A 24,497-nucleotide genomic window follows, 5' to 3' on the forward strand; every position below is an offset into this window, starting at 1 on the left:
AGTAGAATATCAGGACATCCTATAATGGCATCAGAGTTTTTCATGTCTTATGAATTAAAATCACTTGTCATTTAAGTGAAAATGTAGCTACTCCATTCTACTTTGCTTACAGCAGTTAATCCTTTTCCCTCTAAATATAGGAAGGAACAGATTTAGCATGTACAAATAATTTTATATCATAGCATTAGGAGTATGGATCTAGTATCCATGGTCTTATATAGATCCCAGCCCATTGTCTTAGACCAGGGGTACCCAAACCCCAGTCAGTGGACCAGTACCGGGCCGTGGCATGCCAGGAACGGTCCGCACAAACAAGCAAAGCCCCATCTGCGGGATACAGGAAGCACACAACACCATGTACCCTCCGATCTGCAGGAAAACCTCTCTGGATGGAACCAGTCCTTGGTGCCCAAAAGGTTGGGGACCTTTGTCTTAGACAGTCTCTATTTAACGTTACTCAGAGCTGTGGAGTGATAATGAAAAGGAATAGATATATATATTTCATTTTAAATTATAAGTTATTTTCATCCTTGTTCAGGTTCATATAATAATAAAATTGCAATTGATGTTAATTGATATGATTACAGAAACCAGCAAGTGTTCTGTACAAACAATACTATTTATAAAGGATGCTTACTCAAAAATTAAATAATTTAAAACATGAAACAGCTGCATGGATTTCTATGCCAGGGTTCTATGAAAAGAACTGATGTGATTTTTAAAAGAAACTCTGGATTATTATTTTTAAAAAAACACAGTGAAAATCAAACTTAATTGGTCTCCAGGGAAACAGCAAGTCTTTATCTTGCATATTTCATCAGTAGTTTAAACTTTTAATAATTTTTGATTAGAAAAATATATTTGACCGAGAGTAGAAAAGAATGATGTGATGCTTTCCGTCATGTACTATAATTGTATATTTTAACATTGCATATCCTAAAGCATTTTAATATTGTTAGAGATTTGTTTGGAATTGTACATTAGTGTGTACAATTAAATAAATTTTAATTTTACAGTTTCTTCATCATGTTCAGTTTCCTATGGTTCTCCTGCATTCAACAGCAACAAATCATTACAACCACAGCTTACCATTAAAACAGAAGCTCTTGGATCTTCTTCTCCTGTTCTTCACCTACCCTCTGCTGGGCCTCCTTGTGATGGGGAACAAGTATCCTCTCCTGGATATTCTTCTGGACCTTTGCCATCTTTTACTATCTCCCCATCTTCCGGACTTGCTTTTTCTGGAATTCCTTTAATTACAGGGCCTTCTCCTGATGGATCTTTTCTCATTAGACCTTCACATGGTTTCTCTAAAATGGATATATTAATTTCTGAGCTAAGAGAATTAAAAGAGGAGGTGGGCAGTGCTGTTCAGGAATTAAAAAACATAACTGATCAGCTGGGCCATTTGCTTGCCTACACAGAACAAAAGTCAAAAGTAATTCATAAAACATCTACTGAGGGTTGAGTTATATCATGGAAAGACGCCCTGCATCTGGATTATTTTATCGAATACTACTTAACTATGTTACTCTTCGTTCATTTCTTTCAAAAGCATGACCAAAATATTATCTTAAAAGAACTATATAACTATATTCTGCTAGCAAATCATTTGTCCTGTTGTAAATATATAATATTTCATAGTAAATAAATGTATACATACCTTATACGTCAGTTTTTGTGTTTTTATTTAAAATATATTTAGAGGCAAACTGTTCTCTCCAAAATTGGTTACCGGTATTTATTATCCTCCTAATAATACATGAATATTCCTAAAATAAGCATTGTTTCTAACTTCTTGTTAGAAAGTATATTTCAGTGGAAATTTGCTGTGGGTTTGTTTATCTGATACTCATCTTTGACAGGTTTGAACTGTAATATCAAAAGAGTTTCAATGTGATTTTTGTGCAATAAGTTACAAAATTTCACTGTTAATTTCATATTCCCAATTGTTTTGGAGGACTAGAATTCTTCAAAAATACAGTTTTACTGACTTTCAAGTCAGGGACCAGGACTACTAAAATCTGAATGATTGAAATCTCATATTAAGCTGTTTGATTAAAAAAAATATTAAGATGGTATTGGGAAGTATGATGGAAAAATATTATTACTGTATCTAATGTATATAAAACAAATGCCTATGTTTCTTGCTGAGGGACCTTACTGAGAGTTGGAAACTATACTTATTAGGTTGAAGAGATGTTAAAAGCAAACATAATGTGGTTTTATTTATTTATTTTTTTAAAAAAGAGCTATCAGGGTCATCAGATAAGCCTGGGAGAGGGGAAAAGATCATTTTTATCTCTCTTCCACTCCTGCAGACTCTCCACTATTTTAGAGATTCTGGTAGAACGTCTTCTGGCCCAGAGGTACTAGAACCATACTTTAACAGACACTGGGCTAGAAGACAGAAACAGAAATAAAATTCAAAGTGTTCTTGATAGGTTAGGGGGGAAAAAATCGATGAAGCTTAGATTTTAAATCACAGGACATAATACTTTTATTCCACTGTGCACTAAAACCCTACTTCAGATACATGTCCAGTTTTCAATATCACCTTTTAAAAACAATTAAGGCAAACAGGAATAGGTCAGTGAGATAATAAGATAAAATTAAGTATTGCTTGAGAGACAGCATGTTATGGCAAATGATATCTGGTTAACTTGAAGGATTTAACTACTAATTTACTCTTGCACTTATGCATATAAAATGTTTTTATCCCTGAGATATAGCCTCTCATACCAAGTTTGTAGCCCAGTTATGGAACTTCTCCTTTTTTTGTATTTGTATTTCCATAAATACAGAATTACTATAAAGCAAACAACAAATGCTGTTTCTTATCATTCAAGGACAGTTTAGCAAATGCTATTGCTAGTAGGCAAGTGCTGGGGATATAAATAATGCTGATATGTAGTTAGAATATCATATTAAGAATGTGGGAGCTCTGATATCAAATTTCAACTCGGTTAAGAGATTCACTCAGTAATATTAGGCTATTATGCCATTATATTTCAGTCTAATCTCAAAGCATTATGGGAAGAATAAAAGCATGGTGAAAGAAGCCATGCTGTCCTGAACTCCTTGGACAAAATTTGGGTATGAGCTATATAAATACACATAATTTATTTGGATATAATGACATTTCATGCATTAGTCCATCATGGTAATATAATTGCATTAAAATTTGCATTAACATTAAATTACTGCTTTTATTTTACTCATGTTCTTTAAGCAGCAGGAAGTACAATTTTGTAAAGTTGTGGACTGATTTTAATGATTTGTATAAGCTGTGATTATTGAATCTGCTATGTTCTCAATATTTGTAGATTTATGATTTTTGTTATTTTTGTTATTACTGTAATAGTTGTTGTACAAACATTGTAGGCACAATCCAAACTGGAAACAGATATGTGAATCTCAATAATATAAACACGTCCTTAATGTGTTTCAATGATTTCACTGGGCTTAAATCATGTACCTGAATTTTAATCTGTTCTTAAAAGTGGCAATTTGTCATGCAAAGTTCTTCAATGTATCTTTGTTGTTTTTCTGTGCAAAAGGAAATTGCATTGCATTCAGCATAAGATCACACCAGTTCTTGATACAATAACATACAGGTAGTCCTCGACTTATAATAGTTCATTTAGTGACCGTTCAAAGTTGCAACGGCCCTGAAAAAAGTGACTTATGATAGTTTTTCACACTTACAGCCTTTGTAGCATCCCTATGATCGTGTGATTAAAATTCAGATGCTTGACAGTTGGTTCATACTTATGACCATTGCGATGTCCCAGGTCACGTGACACCCCCCCTTGCCACCTTTTGACAAGAGGAACCAATGGGGAAGCCAGATTCATTTAACCATATTACTGAATTGTCAACTGCAATGATTTACTTAATAACTGTGGCAAGAAAGGTCATAAAATGGGGCAAAACTCACTTAACAAATGTCTCGCTTAACAACAGAAATCTTGGGCTACATTGTGGTCATAAGTCGAGAAGTACCTGTATTTTCCAATAGCAAACTCTTGAATTTTGTAGTCAAGTTTCATCATCACAACCAAGGTTTTTTGTTTTGTTTTTAAAGTTCAGTCTCAATTATAGAAATATTCTGAAGACATTTTCTAGATGTCGTAATACAAAAGAGTTACGAAGTATAAAAACCAAAGAGCATTTATTGGGATTTCATGAGTTGATTTCATTTTGGGGGAGCAGGAACTTTCTGATAAGCCACATATAGAGTGGGAAGACATTTGGAAAGCACATTTATTCTTAGCTTCATTTTTAGACCTTTAGACTATTAGAAAAGAGACCTTAATTACAACAGGCAGAATGAGGGGATAGAACTATCCATGTTTCATAAGGACCTCATTGAATGGTGTTAGATCTGTATGAACTATGGGCAGTGTTAACTTCCCCCCCCCTTCCATAATGATATTTTAAAGCCATTTATATGAAATAAAAATATTCAGGGTCAGTTTGGATCTTAGTCTGCTCCCTGTTTTCAGCACAGTGTAACCTTGACTTTGCATCCATTGTGCAAATGGGACTATTCTGATAGCTTCTGTTTATGATTCTTTGACTCTCAATGCATTGTTTGCAATGCTCAGTCTAAACCAAGTACGAAGTTGCGATTAAATGGAAATGGATTTGGGATTTAAGCTGGTGAAGTAGATGCAAAAATATTCTGCATCTGCCTTGCTGTCCCATTGTGATTTCCCTATAACTTCATAGGAAAATGAACATGTTGTGTTGCTCTCTGCGAAAGCTAAGCAGATGTCCACTGCGGGCAAGTGGATCCTTAAGCTTTGCCTGATTTGTACGTTGACTCGAGTTCTCTTTAGCAGGTGGGGCTTTGTGATTGGTGTACCATGTGACATTTACCAAGGGAGTTCCTCGGAGAGCAGTCTGCTCATAGAGAGGCAGAGGGTCTTGCCTTTTGATGAGGAAATTGCTGAAACTCATGTCTCATTAGTGTTTCTTAAGGTTCTTGGGAAGCAAACAACAGTTTAATTAAAGTCTGACGTAAACACATTTCTGCACATTTTCCCTGCAGCATTTTATCTCATTAGAATTGATCAGAATAGTTGCCCTGGGCTAACTTGAACAGATATACATCTGGAGCACCATGTGTGCAAGCTGCCATTGAGTGAGCTACACACGCTATGCTTCATAGCAACTTAGTTGTTTGCTTTACTTTGTAGGTGCAATTACCTTGTTGGGAGATGATTTGATCTAACTTTTTTCCAATTTGTCTGGGCCTTTATATCGCTGATATGTTAGTAATTTCAGAATTACTGGATAATGCAATCCAGACATACGTATTCTTTACCTTTTTAGTATTATGCAGTAATAACCTGAAGCTTTTAATTTATCCAAGCTTCTGTTTAATTTCCTCTGGAACTATTTTCAGGAATGTATTCAGATACCATTGTCTACTCTGTATTACAGTGTTGGTATCAGATTATCAGTAACCAAAATTTACAAAATGAAAACAGGTTTTTCTGTACTGTAGAACATGTAGTATAGTTTAAGCTCAGTCTTCCTGTGAGTCTTGGCACTTTAACTCGCAAAATTATCAACAACGGTGAAGATGGGCTATTCTCAACATTATAATTTTCATATTTAAAGGAGTAGACTGTAGAAGGCCATTTAAACTGAAATCAGACAACTAACTTCAATTTCTTTTGGTGCGTGTGTCATTTTGATTCATAATTAATAGGATCAATTCCATTAGTGATGTAGGTGGCTTTGTTTCAGTTTTGCAATTTGGGTTGTGCAAAACAGTTTAAAAATATGCTTCAGAAAGTACATTGGTGTGAATGATGCACCCCTCTTTTTGAAGCATTAGAACAGTTGTTTCTTTGGGAGGCTGCTGCAGCAACCTCAATCTATTGTCTTTGCATATATGTACATCCAAAAACAATGCTTCCATTGGGGAAAGAAGTTGTTCTGAGCCTCCTAACATATGCTGCTGCTTCAATACATCAGAGAGGGGTGTTTTGCTAACATGCTTCATGGGGTACCTTTTCAAATGCTTTAAATGGCTCTGTTTGTGGTTTCTTACTCCGTTATGAATCACCCATTTCATTTGATTTCATTTGCTACAACGTATACTGTTGATGTGATTAAGTAAAATATGTGAGGCTTTAATTTCTCTCTTAAGAACATGCATGTGATCACAAAAATCAGTGGAGAGTACCTAATCCATTTTTCATATATTAAATACAGACACGTTTTTTATCGTATAGTACTATTAATTAATCATGAAGTACAAAAATATTTGTCTCAGAATAATGTGTTTTGTTTTAGTCACATCTAAAGCACTTCAGTATTTTACTTTTCTTTCACAATTTCCTGTCTCCTTCCCTACAGCAATTATTTATTTAAGTTAGTTATTTTCCCGATGCAATAAAACTCATTTAAAGTGATTTACTTTACCTTTTGAAGAAACACAGGACTCTCAGTAGGTTTATTGATTGACAAGGATCGATAAAGGATACGTTTCTGAAAACAAGACTTTACTAATTGTGAACTTCTATTCATATTTAACATGGAAAATAATTTTTGAATCTTTGAATTCTTTTTTTCATAAGTTGTTTAATGATTGGACACTATGAATTAAAGTATGTAGTAGTGCTAATAGTAACCAGACCAGTTCTGTCAATGTAGTCTTTAATACAAGTCTTGACTATAAGTAACTTCTGTACTGTTTATTTTCTTTTTTCATTTAAAAGTGAATGTTTTATACGCTACTTTCTTTTTTGAAATTATATAAGTTCTGTGGTGGTTGACCTATATCTAGATATACAAGGCAGTATTAGAGACTGAAGTTTGTTGACCAACCCGTGCCCTTTTCCACTTTCCTGCTACAGTACAATTTTAACAGAAAAAATGGGTGAGACTAAGAAAAAAATGGTTACTAAGCTTCCACTTGAAAATGTCAGTGGGCTGCTGTTTAAATTGGAAGAAGCAAACCCTCTGAACTCTTTTTGGGCTCGCAGCACACAGCAGGAGCAAATTCACTGGTTTGAGAGCTTTTTATCTTCAAGGTAGGAATTTGGATGTGTTGTGCCTATCAAGCGCCAAACAACCTCTTAGTACTTTAATCTCAGCCTGGGTTCTTCGTAATCTCACACTCACAATCATGAAAGAATCATTATATGAAAAGCAAATAGTTAAATCTTTTCAAGTAGCTTCTTATAAAATAGACTTTAAGAAAATGGGAAAGCTATTTATTTGGAAAATAAGTAGTACATTCAATTTATTTAGTGTGAGGTAGATGATTGTTTTGGTCCTTTGTCTTGGCTTCATGGAAAAGTTATTGCAGTTTTCCTGCTATATGTTTTACAAGTAGTTGGCCATTGCCGCCTTCTTAGGGCTAAAAGAGAGAGTGACTGGCCTGGCCCAAGGTCACCCAGTTGGGTTCCAAGCTTAAGACAGAAGTAGAATCCAAATTCCTTCTCCTAGTGCAATATCTTAAGCCACAGGTGTCAAACTCGTCGTGTGACACGTCACAACGTATTGCAACTTTTTTTTGCCTTGCTGGAGCTACAGTGGGCATGGCCTCCACATGATGCAACCGGCCCATGGGCCAGCAGTTTGACACCCCTATCTTAACCACTAGACTAAACTACCTGCAGGAGAAAATATATATCACTGAGGCAATTCTGTTAACTTTTGAAAAGCTCTGACAGATTAGGTAGGAAGAGAAAGAGAAAACTAGAGAGCTAGACTTGACTGAGGCAGGCTTCGTAGATGAATAAATAGAGAATTAAATGTCCCATCCTCTCTATTTGTTAATTTTTTAAAAAAATCACCTCCAGAAAAATTATTTGGGAGAAATTGTTTTATTTATGTCATTTATAATTTTTGTTACTTGAACAACTAAGCAGTAATGAATGGCTAAGCAGTCTTTGTAATAATGATGGAGATGTTTCTTAGTAACTTCCTTCATATTTTTACTTTTTCTGAGAGATTTATAATCTTCTCAAATGGTCTTTGGCAAACCTCAGAATGATCCTGATGTAAGTTGCCTTGAGTTAATATTGTGAAATGAGTGACTATGTAAATAAATTCAATCAATCAATCAATCAATCAATCTATGAAACGGTCTACAATTAATATTTGGTGAAGACTGGAAGTGCAATTAAGGCAGGAAGTACAGTAAGCCAAGAAAAAATGTAAATTATAATGTTTAGATTCTAGGAATCACTATTCAAAACTTGCTATAAAAATAGTACTTCTGAAAGTCCTGTCGATAGATATCTTTATCTTCTCTCCTTAAAAATGGAGGAGGTTTGGAATCATATTACGCTTATTGCAAACTCAGTAAAAACTCAACAGGGAATTTGGCTCATCAAAATCGGCATTATTGAGAAGAAACTATTTGGAAAAAATTGTACGATAACCCAGTTAAATACTATTTTTGGCACCTTCCTGTTAAATGTTTGAAAGAAATATACATACATACATATTAACAGTGGTTGCTGAGACCAAGCTGCAAAATATTCATTCTTAGTTTTGCTAGCATTCATTGAACTATGCCCCCTGTCTCTGTTTCAGTCACTGTCTTATCTATTGTAGTCTTCTCACATACATTTTTGTCTTCTTAAATACTTCTACTCAAGTCTAACTCTTTATTTATTGCAGCCCTAACCTATATAATAGTGCAATTTTAAACATGTAAGGTAAAAAAAAATTGACAAGATGTCAACCAAACTGTAGGGAGAGGAAAATTATGCTGCCTTTATGAAATAAATATAGCTATATATTCAAAAGAATAGTTGTCACTAACCGTGGAATTACTGATGTAGATAAGCATTTGTTAAAACAAATGTGTGTGTGTGCATATGTGTGTGTGTACGACTTTATTTTGTAAATATGAGGGGTGAAAATCTTATATAATGACCGCATAAGAATTATGGTGATAACATCTCATGTCTTAGGATTTCATTTGATGGTTACTAAAGGAAGCCTATAAATGTTCATCTAAATTAATGCATACCCTTTAGTGTTCTCTAATGCAGTGCATTTTAGTCACTAACCTAGGAACTGTTACTGCTTAAAGAGCATAAACAATTATCTAGAATCATGATTGTGATGTTGGGTTAATGGACATGTTGTGTTGTATGCCATTGCAGATATGTCTTCTCCTACAATGAAGAAACCTGAAAAGCCTTTGTTTAGCACTACATCTCCCCAGGATTCTTCACCAAGACTGACTTTCCAGCATCATCATCCAGGAATCCCAGGAGTTGCACACAGTGGTGAGGAAACAAAAGTGATAGAAATGCAGGAAGGTTGGGCAAACGTAATGTTAATTCAGCATTTAACTTAAAATTATATCAAATACTCTATGAGCTGGTTGCTTGGAAAATTTCTCTTGCTTCAGCTGAACTATATTTCTCTAGCTAACGTAAACAATATCACATTTGAAGAGACATCCATTCTGTCACATCCAGAGGAGTTTTATTTAGGACACGAGATGCATAATCTCAAACAGGACAATCATTTCAGTTATGAATTGATATGTAGATAGATACGTCATAATACATGTGCACTCAGATTGGTACATTATTGTTCTTTTCATTTTAAGAGACATTTAAATAAAATTCCTCTGATATCCTGGGAATATATTTAGGGTTTGAATAAGAATTTTTTGTATTGTTAAAATAGTATAATAAAAGCACATTGAACAAGTTTGATGTGGTTAAGGCATCAGGCTAGAAACCAGGAGATTGTAAGGTCTAGTCTTGCCTTGGCTTTGAAATAAACCATTGTAGAGATGATGTATTGTGGAAAGGAAGACAGGTGTCTCTGGTAAGACAGTAAGCTTTGGCACATTAAAAGCTAAACCTTCCCTGCAGCTCTTAAATTCCTGTGAAACTGATATAATGGATAAAGTTCTGTCAAGTCACATTTGGGGCTTTCCATAGTCATTCCAATACTTTGAGTCTGACTCAGTGTTTTACACAGGTGTGATAAATGCACAGGAAGTCATTCCAGCCATTTATTTAATCACTACATTGTCAACTAATGGTACTTTTGAGATTCCACCTTGTGAACTGTGTTCAGTTTGGGGCATAACAGGGATTCATTGAAGTTGAAACAGCTTCAGTGAAGCTGATAAGGGGATTTGGGGGGAATGCAAAAAAGAGGTAGAATTTATTTTATTAAGTCAACTATGTAGGATAAAAGATTGACCAATGGCTAAGAAACATTCATTTTTTAATTTATTTCAGTCATAGTGAAACACTACATTTGTGCTTTTAGACTTCTGACATATTTTTAAAAGCTTTGCGAATAGAAGTGTCTTTATCATCAGAATTGTGCACGAATTGAACAAAATTATGTTTTGAATTTGGAACAAAACAACTCCACTTAGCATTTTTATTGAGATAGCTCAAGCAAGATTTTGCCCTTGATGGCTATCTAAAAAATTCTCCAATATGTTGCTGTATTTATTTACTATCAGATTTATAAATTACGTTTTTATCATAGTGATTGTAAAACCTGAAGGCAGCTCCATGTACAACTAAACTATTTACCCGACCACTTTAATTTGATATTCAGTGTCAGATCAGCAAGATAGCAGCAATAATTATTTTATTTATATCTTTATTTATTTATTTAGTATATTTTTGTAATTACCCATCTAATATGGGACTCTGAACAACATACAGAGTTAAAAAAATACCAAAACAACAAAGTCACCAAAAAAGTAACAACTTGAAACCATTAAAAACAATGAAATCATTAAGGATCATTTTAAAAAGCATAATCTACAGGAAAACACATTCAATTTCACTAGCAATGCAGCCACTTTGTAGGCTTCATATCCATGTTACTGGATTCCCAGCCTCGATGGCAAAGCCATGTTTTCAGGCCTTTCCAGATATTTTGTTTCAGTGAAGTAGCTATATGGCTATAGTGCAAAGAGTGAACTGGGGTGGGGTGGTATAGCCATCTCCTAGAGCTCACTTTATAAGATGAATCTATTCAATTTCCTTCTTCCACATCGCTTCCCTTGTTTATTTTACTTGAGCACTGTTTAGTTCATGCAGCCATGGTATTGATAGCATTGATTCTGTAACCTCATGAAATAAAAATGGAATTTTATAATGATAAAACTCTATTCTTTTTTGCTTACTCTGGAAGACGTGTCCACTATGATGGTCTCAAACAGTTTAGCTCCATCAGTATGGTGAAGATGTCCTATTATCTATTATTTATTGCCCTTCTACTGGAAATCCTTGAACTTTAGCTAGACATTATTATTTGTAAAAATGTAAAAAGCATTTTACTTCAGATTTCATTTTGCCACAGTTGATTTTAGTCCTTTTAAAAATGTCTGGGGACATACTTATTTTAATAAAACAATGTAATGTCATTGATATATGTTGATAATTCAAGAAAAGAGTTTGGTTTTTCCCCCCCTCTTTTATGTGTGGAAAAGGAGTAAGACCTTAATTAGCAGCTTATAGTGTTCTTTAATAAAAGTCTTTTTTAATCTTCAAATTTTCAGCTGTGTAAGCGTATCATTTAAGAGGTAGTTAAATAATAGGAAGGCCTTTCTGTGAACTGAAGTGACATCATTACAGCCCTTATATCAAGGGCTCTTCTGATATTGAATTTTCTCCACAGTCATGTTTATGAGGAGTAAATGGATTTTCATTGGCCAGTCAGTTTGAATTATCCTAGCCTTGTGCTAAGGTTTTGTTATCATTTGCTTATTCAAATCATGGCAGGTCCCAAATATAATTTAAGAAGAAGAATTTGTCCTTTCATTTTCCGATTTTATGGAAGCCCGCGCAGATGAACTGTTGTTTAGCAATGTAAAGCTTGAGGGCATCTGAACTTCGTGGTCTTTTCATTGAGCCAAAGTTTTTTGGCCAAGCCCATAATTGCCATTGTGAAAGAGGATATCCTCCAGAACAGAAGTTTTAAGCATCGGATAAGACTGGATAGACCTAATTCTACCCCCCATTTGACCCACTCACTGAGGATTTTGGGTCAGTTACTCATTCTTGCCCCAACTTTATTGTTGGGATAAAAGGAAAGACTTAAGACTACTTTCACCTTTTGATGGGTTTTAAAAACAATTTAGCCAAGGGAAAAAGTAGATGAAAGTGGAACATAAAAAATACATTCTACATTCTACAATATGTTCTGTATTAACCTCAAGTTCACTTGAAACAAGTCTTTTATAAGGCAGAATTTTTATTTAGAGTATATTGCTTTTAGGCCCTGATCAGAGTCACTGGCCTAAGTAATAGTAGAGACAAAATGACTTGTACAATATTAAAGCAGTGAAGATACCACTCATCATACCAGACAAATATATTAGTAAAATAAAAATAATTTGTGTGAAATAGGGTTGTAAAGCTATACCGTATTGTAAAGCAATACCAAAGCATTGCTTTGCAGAGTAAGATGGGGGCTATATTAATTACTTAATTAAAGCTATAGTTATATATATATTGTCCATATGACAATACCAATATCATAACATTTGTTCATTTTTTCTCCCCATTTCTTGTTTATGTTTTTATCACACAATATATCTTATATAAAAAAGAAATTATATTAGTGATTGAATTATAATGTATCTGTCATCTCTGAGATGCTAACTCTGCAATAAGAAGGTATTCTGTACATTCCTTTTATTGTTGAGGACATCACTAGGTTTTTAGATTGAGCACACAATCTCATGATAGAGAAATGCAAGGGAAAAAAAATCTATATGGGATATGATAGCCTTTTTGTTCAGAGAGATGCTGATCTTGAGTGAAAGATTTTCCCAGGCCCTTAAGTTGAACATTCATTAGCATTTTCACAATGGCTTGCTAATTATTCGTGGTGTTACTGCTTAGTAATTATTCCCCACCCTCCCACCCTCTCCCATGCATTAGCTAGGATATAGCGGAAAGTATTGTTGGATCATTTGCTGTTTCTTCAGACTCTGTCTCTTAACTTTTATAGTTTTAATTTAATTTATATGCCTTAGTTTTAGATCATATTGGATAACTGAAATATATTTTCTGAAATGCAGTGCTTTCTCTATGCAGAAGTATGCACAATAAAGTAAATATGCACAATAAAGCAAAATTGATTCACTAAAGAAATAACTATCTCCTGAGACGCTTGGAGTATGAAGGACTAGTGTTTCAAAAGGTTGTAGGTTAAAAATGGGAGGATGGAAAGAAAATAAATAATTTCGTATTAATTTGATTTAGATTTTTCTCTACTGTCTTATGTGCTGAATTTTATTATTAAAAAGATCCTCAATAACTTGTATTTTTCTTTCTTTCTAGTCATCTCAACTAGAACTCCACCTCCACCTTCACCATTGCCATTTCCACCACAAGCTATTCTTCCTCCTGCCCCATCTAGCTATTTCTCTCACCCAACTATCCGATATCCTCCTCACCTGAATCCTCAGGATACTTTGAAGAATTATTCTTATGACCCGTCCAGTCCACAAACCAGCCAGGTACTGTAACAGCCAATAATATGATCTTGGGATGAATAGAAAAGCTGTTTCCTGTAACACATTTCATATTGGATGCTTGCATTTATTTTTGCCCAGATTGAATCTTGTAATATAATTGAAAAATCTTCAGCATTTTACTATCATTTAACCATATAAAAGGTGGTTGGCCACTAGTGCTTTTTGGATCATTAGCTGATTTTGGAATGATATCTAGATGAGCATGCATAAACTCTTTTTCGAAAATTCTGAAGACAACATAGGATCAGAACAAGCTAGGATTTCTTTTTTCTGAACTGGGAACTATTCTGAATCATTGCTTTGTGTATTGTATGAAAGGAGCTGGTTGAACATGTACCTTTTCCTACTTTCTTTTTAAAAATCGGCTAGATCTTTGTATTTAACTTATAGCCATTTATGGCAGTTACTGTGCATAAAATAAGTCTGAAGTGCTTGATTCAGGGAAAAGTCAAGAATGTGCTAATGTAAACACACACAAAAAGAGCATGCAAGCCTATTTATAGTTTGCTATTTACATAAAGTCTTTTGAATTGCATACTGCTTTTCAGTATTTCTGAGAATATTTGGCAAGTGTTTGAAGTGGTGGAGAAAGGTAGCAGTGAAGTGTATAAAAAAAGGAAGATGAAGTGGTTAGTTTTGATAAGAACAGTTGCACATGATTATATGTCGGTTCAGACATGTTTTTAGCATGGCAATAATGCAATTTTTAAACCAGAGAAGTGATTTACAAAATACTTGGTTACAACTGCCTTCTTATAATATCATCCACATGTTGCATGTGTAAATTTGTATAATATCTGAAATATAATGTACACTTTATTGCAGAGTTTTTAGTTCCTATTTTTTTTGTCTCTCACATAGAATTTTCTGACAAAATTCATTTTTTGTTGCTACATTTTATTTGGAGTTCAAGAAAATTTTGATTGATACTGACAGTAAACCATTTAGTTTCTAAGCTGCTTCTCAATTTGGCATTTTTCACATTAAAGTACAATCATGGCAAAATGTCTATAAAAGTATAACAGAAGGATATCCAAAACTTACAAGCAATAATATAAATAACCATTTAAAAATCAGCAGTACAAAGTTTATATTCTCTTATTAGAACCAAGTATGCAGACTGAGTCAAGCAATATGTATTCTTCAGAAAGGAGATCCAGAAAATTGGAGTTAGCGAAGATTCAGAAAATTGCAAAAGCATGACTTGATATCCATCCCACCTCCTTTCATAGTTTTGTTATTCATGTAAGAAGAAGCATTCTGTCAAATACTTAGAATCCACATTATTTAGGGCTTTACAAATTTAAGACCAGCAGGTTTAAATTTGATTTGGAAACAATGTAAAACTCATTAGAATTCTCACAAAATTGATAATAGTGCTTTATATACTATCTTAGTCAGTAATATTTTAATTTAACCTATCATATGTAGCTTCACATTCAGCATGATTTAATAGTCCTGTTTAGAAGTTGTCAAATCATGTACAGGTAGTCCTGTAATAACCAGGATGGACATGCTCAAGTTATGACCATAATGGAGCATGTCCATCACGGTTTTAATTCATGGTGGTGGTAAAGCAGGTTGGTCATTTGGCTGGCCCAATTTTATGATCTTTTTTGTGGTAATTGTTAAGTAAATGATATTTAGAAGTAAGCAAGTAAATGCTGTGACTGTGGTATGCTGCAAACAGCCATAAATGTGGACCAGTTGCTGTGAGCTGTGTGTCTGGTCACAAGATTTGGGAGGGGGGGGACAAAATTTCAACAGTTACTAAGTTGCTGACTGTAAGTCAAGGTCTACCTGAAATACTATAGCAAATTTCTTATCTAGTTATGAATGAGGTAACCAGAGTTGTTCATATGTTCTCATTTGAGTCTAGATAAATGTTATATCCAAAACAACTTCATAGTTGTTATCTTCTACTTTCAATAGAAAGATTATTTTCTAAGATAGATGATCCATCATTTTGTGTATCCTTGATTCTAAAAATACATGTATTGCTTACTTATATAGAGCTGGAATTTAGCCACTAGGTACAATTTGAATGTTGATCCAATGAGAACTACAAACTAATACTATCCAGTAATGATACATTCTAGTAATGATGGATAGCTCTGAAAAAAATATTTAAATTTTTTATGAAACTGGAAAAACTTTGAAGATATGTTTGACCCCCTAACGCAGAGATAATCATGGTTGAAGAATAGTCTCCCAGCACCACCTTCTGGAACACGCATATGGTTAAAGAACAGAGTAGCCTATTAATTCTGATTTGGATATTCTGGCAATTATGTATGACAGACATTTGCTTCTCCAGAAAGTTTTCATCAAGCATAAATTTTTACATTTATTTTTTAAAATAAAAATAAGCCACATTCTAAGCCAAAAGTCTCTCAGGCCATGATGTGATATTCTCAAATAAGAACCGCATTATAATTTTTATCACATAAATATTTTTCTTAGATGATTTATGTTCATTATCAATATTAAATATCAAATTTAATACATCATTAGTACTAAATTCTAATATACTAAATGTATTTTAGAGTCTAAGATACAAAATGCTGTCATAATCTTACTCTGCTATTACTATTATTTCTGCTGCTAAAACACAGATGGGTTAATGGTTCGTAGGAATTCATTTTAGTTAGTATAACATTTCCATTAATTATAAAGTCTAATCAAGATATCAATTGGAAATCCTTAATTTTAATTAATGGTGGAAAACATATGATTTTTATTGCTGGCTTTTAGTCTAAAGTGAGGTCTTTAACTAGACATTATTACCTGAAAGTAGAAATAAAGTAGGGCTTTTATTGTACATTTACTTAAGAAATACATTTCTTATTAATATATAATTTTTAAATTTGGCTACATTAGCAAATTTATAATATTAAGAGCTTTTTTAAAAAAAATCAGTATTAGCTTTTTACTTTTTGCTGTCCTGCTAATTGCATCTTTAATATTGGGAACATAATTAGGAAAGGATAATTCCCAAATATTAATGTGATTTGAGAAGATATTTCTCCCATTAAATAATTATGTGTTCATAATTTTATTAGTATTTAATTTATAGAATGGCAGAATCTGGACTTATTAAACTAAAGTATGGAGTTTAAATTCTTGTTTACAGTTTCTGTGATTCACACATCTGTGTCTAGTCCTACCTTCATGTGAAAAATTTTAGAGGTCAAATTTGGCAGGAATCTCTTCTCCAATTTGGAATGCATGCTCAAAGAATGCTGCTCCCATTGTTGATTATACAATGCAGTAATCTAGGAATTTTAGTACTTTGTTTTTTGCAGGTCTTTTTTCTTATCTATTACTGTTTGATTTTGCTTAACTTTGGCATTTTTCTTTTTGCTCTAGCACAGTGACTATTTTGCAGATTTTACTTGCTACTTTTGTACTACATCACTTGATTTTTCAGGTGTCGCATAGAAAGTAGTTTTGAAACTGTAATAATTGTTGGAGAGCTGGAAGAAAATTAAATTCTCCTGAATTAGTGCCAAATCTTGATGACTAAAAACAAGATATATTTACGTATTAAATGAAGTGCCCTCTACTGACCACCAGCTGAGCCCATCTAGATGTTTGGAGGAGGTACTGAAATATTCTGCAATTCATTTTGTTTAGAGCAGGGGTGTCAAACTGCCAGCCCGTGGGCCGGAGCGTCACGGAGAAACCGTGCCCATCCCATTGTCGGAAATGGGAAAAAGTTCCGATACGTTGCGCGACGTCATGTGACGTCGCGAGTTTGACATGTCTAGTTTAGAGCAATTCCCTAAGTTAAGGACAACTTCTGTTTCTAACTCTGTCCTTAAGCCAAAATTGCATTTAAAAAGTTACTTAATCAAATGTCATCTTATTATGAACTGCTGAAAACAGGCCAATCTGCATGCAGACCCCAGGCAGAAGTGGGAGGTGTGTACATGCAAATAGGGAGGTGTGCAAAACATGAACCAAGGAGGGGGCTGGGCTTTGAAATGCAATGAAGGAGCAGTAGGTGATTCTTTGCTGTTCAGCCATAGCCTCCTCTCCTGCAGTGCACCTACCATTCTTTTCTTGAAATAGATTGGTTGGTTTTCCACCATTTTGAGTACTGCAAGCAGCCCATTTGTACCTAGGGATTGTTTGTAAATCAGAGGTTCATTATCTGAGGACTTCCTGTATTCAACAAACGTTTGTACTCAAGTCAGTAATTTCCTTATGAAAGAAATCTATAGTTGCCTAAAGACCTAGTATGTCCTAATATTGTGAAAACAATTGCTCTCTCCTTTAAATTTTCATAAAATAGGACTTTGGGGAAATTATATAAACATATACAACTACATTTAGCTGTATCATAGAATTAGGTTAGAATTACATTCTGCAAGATTGACAACAATGTAAATACATTGGCATACAGTGATGCCAATATTTTTATCCAGTAGATTGTAGTTCAAAAATTTCCTTTTCAGAAAGGATCAAGCTAGTACAATGAATGGCTTTACCCAATTGCAGTTTGAGCCAAACCAATATGCATTCCATTTAAATCCATGTGATTATAATAATTTCCAAAATTCCATCTGTACAAATGCCGTATTAAATTCCATTATGCTTTTCTCACCTCACAGCATATTCATTCAATTTTGTTTTCAAATAACTGTTATGATGATATTGTTATTATTCATAATTTAAAAAAATCATAACATGATATCTTTACTTATACTCCCTCAACCACTGTGTAATATTAGACATTTAGATTAAGATCAGTTAAAGTTAAAACTCCTAAAGCAGTTTTAAACTAATTTCTTGTCTTTTGATTTTTAAGATTGTCATACCATTCTGTAAGCAGAATTCATTTAAATATATAGAACTAGCAGGAATTTAGCTGTAGTTTTACAGTGTAACATTAATTGCATTTAATTCCATGTGACTAAATATGCAGGAAATCAAGGCTGCTTCTGCTAAATCAAGGAATCATTTGGCGTTAGGATGATTAGTTTTGTACAGATGTATGAAATCTATATGAGCTGGTATTGATGAGTTATTGTATTGATGTTTTACTAAGGTTATCCCTAGGAATTGATATGGTGAGATTTATAGTAGAGGTTTTCTGTCATTCTGCTCCATTGTCCCTACCCCCACTCTCACCACTAGCATTATTTAACCTTTTGTAACTGATAATGCTAAAACTATTCAGGTAACTGATGTAATGAGACAGTTATGATAGCAGTTCATCTTTGTATCCCTTTGTTATGCAAAAAATGTGCTATGTATATTATTTTACAATGCTGAAGCACTTTACAATATTTTACAGCAAATATTTGTTAAGGTTTAGGACAAGCAATTGTTGTAGATATATTGAAATTGCATACTAGAGACAGTAAGTTTGATCTTTAGAGACAATTTATTTCTTGAGCAGAAATTGGTTAGAATGGAATTTTTTTTTTGCAAAAGCCATGAAGGTTTTTATTGACACCAAAATTATAACAGTAACTAGACAACTATAATAGTAAAAGCTGGTTTTGATTGGAAATATGTCTACCTCTTAAATAAAATACTTGTGGGAATTTGAATTGTGGAAACTATTTGCATTTTTAGAAATGCAACAAGAATGTATTATAAAACATATGTGAAGTAGTTAAATTTTTCTTTATTCAGGATAGAATTATTCTGTGGGGTGCATTTTATAGATCTATACAATTCGGTTTATAGAAAAGAGGTGTTTTAAGTTCATTTGGGTGAAATGGTGAACTTGTTTCTTCAATTATTAAGTCATTTAAAATACAAATTTGTAAGCAGTGAGGCAGAATTAAGAAGACCTCTCAGAATATAATTATTGTTTGTGGAAAGCATGCTGAAAAATCCAGATATCTTATGGTTGGCATATACAGTAAATTTTCTAACCAAGATAGACATTATTTACTTACTAGAACTTTATGGCCAATTAGGCTAACCCATCATCCTTTGTTCCACTTTACAAAAATGAACAAACGCTTAACAGGTACTTTTAAATTACAATCTGCAGTATTTTCTATATAATATATACTTCCCAGTGGTTTGGATATGCTGGTTTTAAATCCTCTTTTTCTGTCCGTTGTATTCCTCTGCTGACTGAGAATGAGAAGTTAGATTCCTCGTCAGTTGTCCTTCTGGACAGAAATTGTAACTACAAGTTCCTCTTAAATAAATTGATAAATTGTTAGTGTTACCTTTGTGTGATTCAATAGAACAGCTGTTTCATGATTAGTGTGTGGCTAGTTAAGCAAATATTTATTAGAATACCCTATTTTTCCCTTTGTGTACTACTTTTTTCATGACTTATTTTCTGGTTGAATGATTAGTTATCTGAATGTGTTGCCAGTTGTTTTTACAGCTGAACTCAAATTCTGCAAGGGCTTTTGGGGAATAAGTGTGAAGGAGTGGCACATTCTTGTATTATTATTTGATGCCCTTAAATAACGGGAAACTCCTAGTAAATTTGCAAGAGATTTCAGTAGCTGCATAAAAACTAAAGCACACATTGTCAAATAAAGAACATGTTAACAATTGTTGGAAATTCAAAAGCACTGCCATACCTTATTCTTAGTGATGGTAGCATAATAATTAACACAATACTCATTCCTGCATAACCAAGTAGTGTTTGAAAGTGGTCATTGTGAAATTTGTGATGAAAACAAATGAAAGAAAAGAGAGTTCACAAATCAGTGGTTATGTTTGAAATGTCCATTCATTTAGAGGTGTAGTACTAGTATTACCCATGCATTCCTTGAAATATAATTCTTGTTAAAACAAAAACATTTTTGTAGGGAACATACTTTTATTGTGTTAGCAAAAGTTAGAAAACATAATAGGAAACACAGAGAATAACCAAAAGTGCTAAATATACAAAATTATATTGCAGTGACCAATTGTTATAAAAGTAAATTCCTAATTTAAAAAAATGTAGACATAGGTAGAACAATGTAAAGAAAGATACTAGATTCAGCTGAAGGACTGCAAATATTTTTTCTCTTTTAAAATAATGAAATGCTGGTTTGCTTGAATTAGAAATGAAACATCAGTGACTATGTTTATATATTCACACATGTAGGATGGTTAATTTTTGATTGACCATATAACAAGAGGACTCTGGGATGGAATATGAGCTATTTAAAAGAAAACAAACAAAATAAAGAAAACAAAAATATATCAATATTTGATAAAAACTGAAATATTCCATATGCATGTTTTCCAGATTTAAATGTTGTTGGCCTACGTACTCACATTAAATTTTTAAGTTTGGTTGACACCAATAATCCATGACCTGTTCCGCATTATGTATTTAAATTTGTATTGCCTGAATAGATTGCAATTCTACATCTTTTGTGTCTGAATATATAGTCAATGTGATTCAGAAATTATGTCCTAGGTAAGTCTTCCTTTATGCTTATTGAAATAGATGTTGACAACAAGCACCAGTATTCAATCTCTCTTGCATAATTTCATTTTCCATTTCTGTAATCCCAGCTTCCCTCGCTTCCCCAGTTTTTGCATTCCAATAGTTGTACTATGTCCATAGTGTTGCACTGAGCATCTCTTTCTAATTGGCCATAGAGTTCCTTAGTATCTTCTACCATTGGTATGATTCATGAATTCATGCACTTATGCATGATTGGTGCATTAACCTATATCACTGGGTAGCCATTATTTGCAGTAGAAGTCACTCTGTCATTTAGAAATGTATTGCCTTTTTTGAGTATATAAATGTGATAGACAGACAGATGGATAACCCGTTCAATAATAAAGATGTATTATCATTGAGAAATCCTGGAGAATTTGTGAAATGACAAAGGACAGGAAGCAAATATTGCTCCATCTTTAAAAAAAAGTAGAAGTAAGAGATCTATCAAACTATAGATGAGTCAACTAGATATCAGTGGCTGGGAAAATTTTAGAACACATTTCAAAGCAATTGATCCATAACTACCTTGAAAAAAGTGTGATAATTACCCAAAGTTAGTATTGCTTTTGTTAAGAACAAATCTTGACATATTTTTAACTGAGTAACTTCCTTAAGAGAATATGAAAATGTTGTATGCCTAATATAAATTGATGTGAATAAATTATTTGACAAATTAGCCTATCATATGCTGATTAACAAGCTACTTAAGTGTGAACTGGATTCATGAAATTAAGCTACATAGATGGTTGAAAACACTAACTCTGTCTCTGTCTCTCTCTGTCTCTGTCACTCACTCACTCACTCGCTAATAGATGAAAGTGGAGAGAGTTCCTATGAAATTTGCTGATGAAACAATATTGAATGGAATAGTTAATATACTACAACTGAAATTAAATTAAAAATGACCACAATGTTAGAAAGTTTGGGTCAGAGTAATAGAAGTTGACAATTCTTCACTTAGGAAGTAGAACTCAAATGGACAGGTAGAAGAAGGAGACTACTTGGCTACTATGTAGTAACTGTTGACTACAAACTCAATATATGTGGCTGCCCCACCAAAAAAGCAATGTTAGCTTGCATCAGGAGAAATATATTTCCCAACAATAGGAAATAACTATTTAATTATATTTTGCTTTGTCAAGATCTTACATTGAATTCTGAGTCTATTTCTGGAAACACTTTTAAGAGATTCAGAAAAAAATAAAATTAGTAAAGGGCAGTTAGAATGATTGGAAGTATAAACAAGTTGTCTGAATAGATACTGAAGGAGCTGGATATCAGAAAAGATGACATTTTCCTAAAAGGTTGACATATATAAGAAAATACAGAATCTTCATATGATCTGTACTGCAATCATACTTATAAACATTTGCTTTAAAATAGCCCATTCAAATCAACTTGTATTTATTTATTTCTGAAACATCCAATTGAGTATGCTTGGTGTACTTTTATTAGGCATTAGAATCTATTCTGAAAACATGAGCATTATAGACACATGCAGAATATATTTGTTAGTGGTAAATATAGTAGAGATGTGCAAATCCTTCAAGAAATGCTTGACAAGCTATAGAAATAAAATGGGATCGAGGCAACAATTATATAATATAAAAATTTTATTAATTAAGTTCATGTATTTGAATCACTAAACAAGCTATATATTTTAAAGTAGCTGCTATGTGACACCACTTAGTGTGACGCCAAGTGACTGGGTATGCAGATCCATGCAGAGATTGACAGAAACGGCTTGTAAAACAGTTACACAAGCTTGAAAAAAGACGTGGTTGTGTTCAAATGTTAACCAAGTTTACTTCTTAACTAGGTTTTTGCAATATTTCAAGTTCAGTGCTCCATTTTTTGATAATTACACAGTTTAATAAAACTGGCTGCCTGTTCCATTGACCAATGCCTATTTTTGCTATTTGTGGAATTACATGAAAAAAAACACCATAGTCTACTGTAGAACATCAGGCATTTGTCACCTATTATCCAGGAATGGCACAGAGCTACATTCTGACACCTCTTCTTTTAAAATTTTATATTAACTCACAGGCTTAAGCCATAATGAAACCCGGATTCCAACCCTCCATATTAAGTAGTAGTTCTGCTACATTCAATACATGCTGAAGCTATCCTCCAAAGCAGTCTTTGTGTTAAATTTTCTGAAAATAATTCCTCATTACCATGCCTGGAGATTAATACCTGTAACATCATAAATCAAATCGATGTCATCAGATATTTGAGCATAAAACTCCAACTATCTGGTACTTCGGCCCATCAATAATGGGAGAACAAAACTGGGTCCCAAAATTTGCAAATGCAGTTTTACATTCTGCCAATCACTATGATCATAATTTTCAGGACCAAGTGGCAGTCACTTGCTTTATAACACAGAGATTTGTTTCATGACTTAACCTGAATCAAGGGAGGGAGAAAACCTGTTGGAAAGAGTCCCACTCCGTAGTGAATCCTTGCTAAGTCTGAATGCAGTGGCAACAACCTGCGTGGGACTTCGCCACCTGACATACTGGTTCAGATTGTTTTAGGTAATGCTTTAGTCTCCCTGCCAAGGAGCAATTTTAGAACTTTAGGAAATAGTGGCAACCTCACACATTTACAGTGCAGAGTTTTTAGACTATTACTCCACCATACTTGGCCCTGAGAGGGTTGCCTGAAACAAAAGGTTTTTGGATTGTAATTTTCAGAACAATCTAAGTAATGCCCTAGCAACAAATGCAATAGACCTGCTTGGAGGCTGTTTTCCAGTGCTAAGCATTTATCATAAATTCTTTGCTAAACTCATAGGAGAACATTTATTGGGATCCACTTTCATGTTTTGCCATCCTTATTTGTGAAAAAGTAGATTTAATAACATTTATGCTTGAAAGAGACTCCACCCCTGTTGCAGGAGTCTCTTTAATATGATTTTGTATCTTCTTTTACACAACGTGACAAGGTCATCCAACACCCTCTGTCCTTTTCATAGTATCCCTAACTACTCTTAACTGAGTTGTATCTCTGGATATTTCTAGATGGGTTGCCAAATTTATTTCAGTTGCTATTGCTACTAGATGCTCAACTGTTCTTCATTTAAACAGTTTTTGTATATTTATGACCAGTTTTATTCAATCATCAGTAAATGAAAGTAAAACCTTATGGCTATGTTTCTGTTGTTTAAAAATTAGAAACAATGCAGAGAAAATGCTGCGAAGAATAATATTTTAGGGTAGAACAAAATATTGCAAAAATATTATATAAGAGGCACCTAAATTTCTTTTTGCCAGCCTTATCAGGTACACCAGGCTGGATAAGTTAATTCTACTTTATTATAAAGCTACATGAACAAAATCATGCAAGTCTGAAAGTACAATGGTCCCATCATCATCATCATCATAATAATAATAATAATAAGTAAGTTGGAAGGGACTTTGGAGGTCATCTAGTCAAACCCCCTGCTCAGGCAGGAAACCCTATACCATTTCAGGCAAATGGCTGTCCAGTCTCCTCTTAAAAACTTCCAGTGTTGGAGCATTCACCACTTCTGGAGGCAGGTTGTTC

General features: G+C 33.6%; 1 protein-coding gene across 7 annotated transcripts in view; it reads left to right on the plus strand.

Annotated features, from left to right (window-relative positions):
- Positions 1–24,497, plus strand: part of NFIB (nuclear factor I B) — a 205,850-nt gene that overhangs the window by 142,655 nt on the left and 38,698 nt on the right. For 6 of the 7 annotated variants that reach the window (XR_014491057.1, XM_083351460.1, XM_083351458.1 and 3 more), the window contains exons 7-8: positions 9,144–9,269; positions 13,317–13,495. Coding sequence is in view for 6 of the 7 variants with exons in the window: in XM_083351460.1 (XP_083207586.1) it covers positions 9,144–9,269; positions 13,317–13,495 (305 nt within the window). In the remaining variant the exon portion in view is untranslated. Of the gene's footprint in view, positions 1–1,016; positions 1,647–9,143; positions 9,270–13,316; positions 13,496–24,497 lie in introns of those variants that run through there. The other variant, XM_083351462.1, reaches the window with a different exon arrangement.

The sequence above is a fragment of the Vipera ursinii genome (assembly GCF_947247035.1).
Source record: "Vipera ursinii genome assembly, chromosome: 2".
NCBI classification, from domain to species: Eukaryota; Metazoa; Chordata; class Lepidosauria; order Squamata; family Viperidae; genus Vipera; species Vipera ursinii.